The sequence below is a fragment of the Arvicanthis niloticus genome, chromosome 9 (genome assembly GCF_011762505.2).
Source record: "Arvicanthis niloticus isolate mArvNil1 chromosome 9, mArvNil1.pat.X, whole genome shotgun sequence".
In the NCBI taxonomy this organism is placed as follows: Eukaryota; Metazoa; Chordata; class Mammalia; order Rodentia; family Muridae; genus Arvicanthis; species Arvicanthis niloticus.
Genome location: NC_047666.1, coordinates 69,472,820 through 69,481,221, shown reverse-complemented (window position 1 = coordinate 69,481,221; position 8,402 = coordinate 69,472,820). Strand labels below are relative to the sequence as shown.

Sequence of the window (8,402 nt, the reverse complement as noted above, 5' to 3'; positions counted from 1 at the left end):
AGGATTTATTTATTTTATAGTCTTGACAAAGGTCAGAAAAATGGATTTCACAAGAACGTGCAGAGTCTTTATCCAAATTTTAATATGCTCATTTACATTAGGTTTGTCACTACAAAAGAAGCAAGACTTGAATAAAAGCTTATCTGAGTGTTTGAGAATATATGGACATTTCAGCTTCGCAAATGACAAGCAGTGAATCTTCTTTCTCTGAAAATGGGAGGCAGTGTCTATGGTGTCTTAACAATTATCATGATTGCAGAGTTTATATTTGGAAATGTGAGCAATGGATTCATAGTGCTGACAAACTGCATTGACTGGGCCAGGAAAAGAACTCTGTCTTCCATTTGTTGGATCCTGCTTTTCTTGGCCATTTCAAGAATGGTTCTGATATGGGAAATGTTACTAGCATGGCTAAAATATATGAAGTATTCATTTTCATTTCTGGCTGGAGCAGAATTAAGGGTTATGATGTTTGCCTGGGTAGTTTCTAATCACTTCAGTCTTTGGCTTGCCACCATTCTCAGCATCTTTTATTTGCTCAAAATAGCCAGCTTCTCCAGACCTGTGTTTCTCTACCTGAAGTGGAGAGTAAAGAAAGTGCTTCTGATGATCCTTCTGGGAAATTTGATCTTCCTGATGTTCAATATATTACAAGTAAACAAACATATAGAAGACTGGATGTATCAATATGAGAGAAATATAACCTGGAATTCTAGAGTGAGTAAATTTGGGGGTTTTTCAAATCTGGTCTTATTAGATATGATTATGTTCTCGGGAACACCCTTCACAATGGCCCTGGTCTCCTTCATTCTCTTAATCTTCTCCTTGTGGAAACATCTTCAGAAGATGCATCTCAGTTTCAGAGGGGAGCAAGACTCAAGCACTAAAGCCCATGTGAATGCCTTGAGAATTATGGTCTCCTTCCTCTTACTCTATGCCACTTACTTCCTATCGTTTTTTATGTCATTGATTCCCATGGCACATAAAAAAGGACTCGATCTTATGTTTAGCCTAACTGTTGGGCTTTTCTACCCTGCAAGCCACTCATTTATCTTGATTTTGGGACATTCTAATTTAAGGCAAGCCAGTCTTTTGGTGGTGATGTATTTGAGGTGTGGGCAAAAGCATTAGAAATTCACTATTCCATAAGGCAGTCAAACCACATGCTATTAGGTATATGACACTACTTAGTGATAGAGCCCCAGGCAAGCATTAACATTAAAAAATATATCATTTCTAGAATCTTCTATATGTGATAAATAATTCACAAATTTAGAATAATGCTAAATCAGTGTGACCTTGTATACAATCGTAAGAATACAATTTTATTAATGTAGTTTAGGCATGATAACATATGCCTGTTAACTAAAAAGAAAATCAGCTTCGACATTCTTATTTGGATCTTGGCTGAGGTGCTTAGAGTGACCCAGGTAATAGCTGTGCAATGAAGATTTTAATTTTCTCCCTATTGTGAGTTATCTGGAATCTATGTGATTAAAGCTATAAGCAAGATTTTCACACACTAAAACAATTTCTCGTGCTTTGTTATATTGATTTGGAGCTAAATTAGAAAATTTAAATAAACTCAATAGCAAGAAAATTACAAGAGGTAAACTCAAGGAGTGACTGTAAACTAGACTCTAGGTCCTAGGGGAATGACTCAGTAAAGAGCTTTGTTGCAAGCATGAGGATCTGATTTTAAATACCAAGATTCAACTAACAGTCTGGCATAAAAAGTCAATGCAAAAATTACATGTAAGATATAACCAATTTTAAGAGTACCAAGAAAACAAAATGTTTACCTTTAAAATCATTAATTAATGTCCTCTTTAAAGCAGGTATATAGTTTACTGTTTAAATAAGATTTTGTCATAGGCTAGCTTTGACATCTAAGGTAAACTTAGGAAAGCAACTAGTGTGGAGTCAGCTATTGGGGTCAGTGCTGCTAACAGCTGAGGGAGACCACTGCTGACTGCAGTAGGCAATTTACAGAGTCAGCACTGGTAATGCTGACAAGAAAAAAACTCTGAGCTCTTTAGGGAATGGTGAGAAAGAAAAATAGAGAAAAATCACACACACACACACACATACACACACAAACATACACACAAGCACACACATGCACATACACATACTGGATAAAACAAAGCAGGCTCTAACAAGCAAGTTTGAGCAAACAAGCTCCAACAATTTCACACACAAATTTGCATACATATATACATGCACACATACGTACTTATATGTACACACAATTGGTGGATAGAAAGAAACTCCAATCAGCTTGCTTCAACAACTCTAACAACCTTACACACACACACACACACACACACACACACACACACACACACACTGTATGGAAAGAAGCTCCAACAAGCTGACTCCAACAATTTTATTCTTTCTTTAGTCCTTTTTATAACTCCTATGACAAAGTTCTCTACTCCCCCTCCAAAAATTATCATTTTATTCAAAAACAGATAATATGTTAAATAAGGGGGAGTTACAACAGGTTTGCTAATTATAAGTTCAAAGCGGCTGTTTTATCTGTTACTCATTCAATAAGCTTATTATAAATTCAAAGCAATAGTATTATTTGGTCATAACCTTAGTTTATCATGGTGCATGAGACCTGCAGTCTCATCCTTGAACCTGACCTAGAATGAATGTTTATCATTGATCATGCATCTGTCCCAAGCCTATTTCTCTTCCAAGTGTAATTTATGTACTTGAAATTTACAAAAGCTCACTGAACTTCTTTTATAACCTATGCAGCCTTTTCTTACTATTCTATGAGGAGGGGGCACATTCCATTCTTGATTCTAACTTAAATATTCCTTTTTGGCAAAACAATTTAAACCACCTCCTTAAAATTTCAATTACTCTAATGTCCTGAAATTATTTAAATTAAATCAAAAATTCTGTAAAATCGTTAATTTATCTAAGCTTCATAAAATTCATTATTTTATGAAAAGGCAACATTGCCTGGAGCAGGAGTCAGAAGAATTCCAGTGTTGATGTTATTCTCACCTGCCTTGCTGTCTCTAGAATTCTGTTTTCTGTGTATAATAATTGTGTGCATTTCTTTTGATGCAAGCTGTGCAAAAGCATTTCAGTCTAAAAGTTTTCTTAAATTTGAAATCTAACTATGGTTCTACAGCTCACATCACTTTTCTCAATTGCCTTAACATAAGCAACTTACTGAATGCCTTTGTGTGTCTGAGTGTGTCTGTATGTGTGTGTGTGTTTGTGTCTGTGTGTGTATGTGTATGTGTATGTGTGTGTTTGTGTCTGTGTGTATATGTGTATTAGACAAAGAATTAACAAGGTATTTCTTGTGATTATCTCAATAGCAATACTTTATTTGTCAGTTTCTGATTTTCATGGGAAAATTGGCTAATAAGTTTATTTAAAAATGATCAAAAATAAAGAACCTTGACATTTTATTTTATGGAAACTCTAAATGTGTTCTGAGCCTATCTCTATTTTACTAACTTGATTTTTTTATCTTATTTTTGTAGTGTGTCTGATTTTTGTTTTTCTTCTAAAAATTTTGTTATATAGCCATGCCAGAATAATGAGGCAAAAATACATTTCTTCTAAGGATGTGAGAACTAAGGCCTTTAAGAAAGCTATCAAATAGTGGTAACATTTCTACTGTTCTTTATTAATTATAGCATCAGTAATATTCTGATGGTGGTCTTGCCCTACACATTTGTAGACAATCTGCTGGTGAAGACGTTTTCTCTTGTTCTAGTATATTTGTACCCATTTGGGTATCTATTTCTTCTGATTTCATGGGTGGAAAGGAAGAAGAGTTTGTTTGTATGTTGGAGCAGCTGAAGTGGGCCAAGGGACAGGCATTCTCTCTGTGCTGTATTCAGGTCTAATGATGCTCTCAGAGGAAAAGAGGATGAAGAAAGACACCACATCCATTATCCTGCCTTCCTGACTGTTTGAAACAATGACTCTCTATGTAGAACTAGCTATCCTGGAATCCATTATGTAAACCCGACTGGCTTACATGTCACAAAGATTCACCTAATTTTTCCCTGATTGCTGAAATTAAGGACTTGCACTACCACAATGGACACATATATCCCTTTTACCTACTCCCCTTTCTCTCATTCTGTCCTATTAAGATGTATTCAAAATATTTACTTGTTTTAAAGAAAAAAGAAAATTAGTTCTATATTACTTGCATTAGATAGAGAAATTTTCATTTGCAAATAAAATTGTAAATGGGTGATAGTTTATTTTAGCAAATGCATAAGACAACAGAGTAACTCTTTTTAAAACTACTTTGATAAATTGGACAAATATTAACTAGAAGAAAAATAAAACATGTGAAAGATTATGGTATGGATTGTGTGTGTTTATTTATGTAGGAACAGTTGCATATTTTAAAAATCAGAAAGTTAATTGTTTCTGTATTCTTAAGAAAAAATGTATATAATTTGATTTTCTAGTCCTGTATTCTATAGATTTGGATTTTTCAAACCTACATTTAATAAGGGTTTTCAAATGTTTCAAAGTCCCCCTTTAGCCCATCATCCAAAGGAAGGGAAGAAATTATGATAAATAGGACAAGGGGTTGTGAACCTGTTTAGAAGTAGTACTTTAGGGTTATTCCAATCTCTGTTTGCCAGGACACTAGCAATTTAGTTCACTAGTGTCAGGATACCAATCATGAATCAGCAGTGATTACATGATCCAGCAGAAGTAACCAGTTGCCCACTGCATCAGCACAAGACAGGGTAAAGGATTAGGATGAACTGGGACACCAGGAAATGTTCTCTGTCATTCATTCTTTTTCTTTTTTTTTTTTGAGACAGGGTGTTTCTCTGTGTAGCCCTGGCTGTCCTGGCACTCACTCTGTAGACCAGGCTGGCCTTGAACTCAGAAATCCACCTGCCTCTGCCTCCCAAGTGCTGGGATTAAAGGTGTGCGCCACCACTGCCTGGTGTTCTGTCATTCATTCTTATCTCAAGGAAGCTAAGATCACCAAAGGCTTGAGACAGGTGGTAAAACATTAAAAAGCTAGTTATGCAAATGTGCTTTCACTGTTGTTTAAGTCCTATTTATACTCTCTCCAGACATCACAAAGGGAGACCTAACAACAGAAAATGATGAAATTCAAGAAATAATCAGAACTTACTACAAAGCCTATATTCTACAAAACTGGAAATTCTAGACAAAATGGATGGTTTTCTAGACAGATCCCATGTATCAAAATTAAATCAGGATCAAGTAAATTACATAAATAGTGCCATACCACTAAGGAAATAGAACTTCCAATTAAAAATCTCCCAACCAAAACAGCCCAAGGCCTGATAGTTTTAGTGCAGAATTTTATCAGACCCTCTAAGAATAACTAATACCTATATTCCTCAAACTAGTCTAGAGTTTATGCCATATGAAAGGATAGGGGAGGGTGGTGAGCAACATTTGGAATGTAAATAAATAAAATAATCAACTTTTAAAAAGTTAAAAAAAAAAAAAAAACAAAGGATGGCATGATGAATCTTGAGGACTCTGTAGCCAAAAAGATGCATTGAGTATGCATAGCTGAAGTTCTGGCTAGAGACATTTTTGTGTCTCAGCCAGTTCAGAGCTGTTACCATAAAGAAGGATCAGTGAATCATGTTACCTGTCCTTTTTGGTCATCCTGATTTCTTTCTTCTTGTCTGCAGTCAATATCTTCAGAGAGCCTTCGTCTATGAAATCTGGTCCTTATTACTTTGGAAGTAGTCCAAAGCCTTTCTGTTCTTTCATGTTAACACAAATATAAAGCCTCTCTCCCAACATGGCATGTCTTTTATCCAGAAATATGAAGTCATTGAGAGTATAGAATGGCCCAATTTAGCAGACTTTTTTATTTAGATCTGTTTGACCTTTCTTGTAGAATATTTGTGATACAAATATAAGCTCTGAATTCATAAATTTATAAATATATAATTTATTTTAATAATTAATAGTCTGTAATGGCTATACCAGGTTGTCAACCTGACTATATCTCGAATGAACTACAATTCAGAATTGGAGATCTCACCTATGATCCATATCTTGTGGCTGGAAGATGCAAGTTTCTGACCTGGATCTTGGCATTGAGATCTTGAGGCAAAGGGGCCATGAAAAGCTTAGGCCTATGCAAGGCAGTACCTTTAATCCCAGGAGACTGAGGGAAGAACATCTTAAGTTCAGCCTGGAACAACGCAAGTCCCAGATCCAGGCATGGTGGTTCATATCTTTAATATGGGCCATGCCTTTTGCTATATACCTACATAAAGGCATTGAAAGAAGGAAGATTCACTTTTCTTTGTGTTCTTGTACTTACCAGCCAACACAACTGTTGGAACCTACTTTTACAGAAGATCAGCTGAGACAAATAGCCTCATAGGACTGAGCAACTACTAGATTGTTGGACTTCCTGTTCACAGCAGACCACTGTTGGGATAGTTGGACTACAGACTAAGTCATCACAATAAATTCCTTCAATATACAGAGACATTCCATAAGTTCTGCTACTCTGGAGAACCCTGATACAAAGTCTTATCATTTTTCTCAGATTTCAATATGTAACACATAAATTAATACACACCATCATGCACATGTGTGACACACATATTTAAATGTATAAATATTTATATTTATGAATGCATGTGCACACATGCACAAACATACAAAGAGAGAGAAAACACAAAATATCAATAGCATGAAAGCTATTGATGCAAAAATTAAAATTGGTCAGTGCTGACCCTATGCTTCCCTATTATGTCAAACTGTCAAAAATTAATCTAGAATGTAAAATACTCTAGTATGTCTAGTTGAGGCCACCAAACATGTACTTCAAGGGTCCTTTTTTTTTATTTAAAGAGATCTGCTTTGTAGAGATGTAAGAAACTCTAAAGCCTACCTCAGGATGCTTGCCATTTTCTTGACCATTCTACAGTTCTGGAGAAAAATGTTATGAGAATGTAACCATAAAGCAGCTAAATCAGGGTGGAGATCTAGAGAGAAGTAAAGCATCAAAAATAAATGTGATATCTGAAATATGATAATTTTTAATTGGTGTGATGGTTATTCCTGGTTGTCAACTGGAGTTCATCTGGAATGAACTACATGGCAGAAATTGAGGTCATACAAGTGATCCAGATCTTGATGCTGGAAGACACAGGCTTTTGATGTGGATCTTGACATGGGACAACACATGCTTTTGATCCTGATCTTGAGGAACAGTGGTCATGAAAAGCTTAGGCCCAGGCAATGTGACACATGTCTTTAATTCTAGGAGACAGAGTAAAGCACATTTCAGAGTTCGATGCCAGCCTGGATTAGAGCAAGTTCTGAGTAAAGAAAATCTTAGGTCCAGGTGTAGGTAGACAGCTTTAATCTGGGATATTCTATCTGCTGCAGGCCTACATAAAAACAATGGGAAAAAGGAAGGGTTCATTCTTCCTTGGCTGCTTGCAGTTACCTGCCAGTACATCTGTTGGAATCTATTCTTCAGGATTCTAGATTATATAGAAGACCAGCTGAAACAACTAGCCTCATGGGACAGAGCAAATACTAGACTCTTGGTCTTCCCATTTGCAGCTGCCCATTGTAGGATTATTTGGAATGAGAACAGAAAGTCAATCCAATATATTTCTTTAATATACAAAGACATTCTAAAAGTTCTGTGACTCTAGAGAAACCTTACTGTAACAGGAGGCATGTGAGTATTTAACAAAAACTCATTTTCTGCCATGTATGATAATTTATTATTTTTATATTTTACATAGAATAATGGTATTTGATTTTCTTCAAGTTTAGTTATGAAATGCTAATTTTCATTTAGAAGCATATTCTGATATTTTTTCAAAATATGTGACCCACTGGGACTTCAGTCTTGTGCAGGGTGAAAAATATGGATCAATTTCCATTCTTTTACATTTAGACTGCCAGTTAGACCAGTGCCATTTGTTGAAGATTCTTTCTTTTTATCATTGTATGGTTTTGCCTAATTTGTCAAAATTCAAGTGTCCAGATATCTGTGGGTTTATTGATGGTTCTTCAATTCTATTCCAGTGGTCAAACTGTCTATCTCTGTATCAATAGCAAGTGGTTTTTAACACTATTACTTTGTATTACAGCTTGAGATCAAGGATGGTGATTCCTCCAGAATTTCGTTTATTATTCTGAATAGTTTTGGCTATCTTGGCTATTTGTTTGTTTGTTTGTTTGTTTGTTTTGCAATATGAAGTTAAAAATAGTTCTTCCCATATCTGTGAAGAATTGTGGTAGAATTTTGATGTGGATTACACTAAATCTGTAGATTGTTTTTCTTATGATGGTCATTTTCATTATATTAATCCTACTGATCCATGAGCATGAGAGAACTTTCCATCTTTTGGGGTCTTCTTAGA

At 35.4% G+C, this 8,402-nt stretch overlaps 1 protein-coding gene across 1 annotated transcript; it reads left to right on the top strand.

Annotated features, from left to right (window-relative positions):
- Positions 1-213: 213 nt before the first annotated feature.
- On the top strand, positions 214-1,131 carry LOC117715818 (taste receptor type 2 member 13). Its single transcript, XM_034512662.1, has one exon. The coding sequence runs from the start codon at positions 214-216 to the stop codon at positions 1,129-1,131; it is 918 nt and encodes a 305-aa protein (XP_034368553.1).
- The last annotated feature ends 7,271 nt before the right edge of the window (positions 1,132-8,402 follow it).

Bases quoted from the DNA above. Each gene is read 5' to 3' on its own strand.
- LOC117715818 (XM_034512662.1), top strand. From the start codon at position 214: ATGGGAGGCAGTGTCTATGGTGTCTTAACAATTATCATGATTGCAGAG.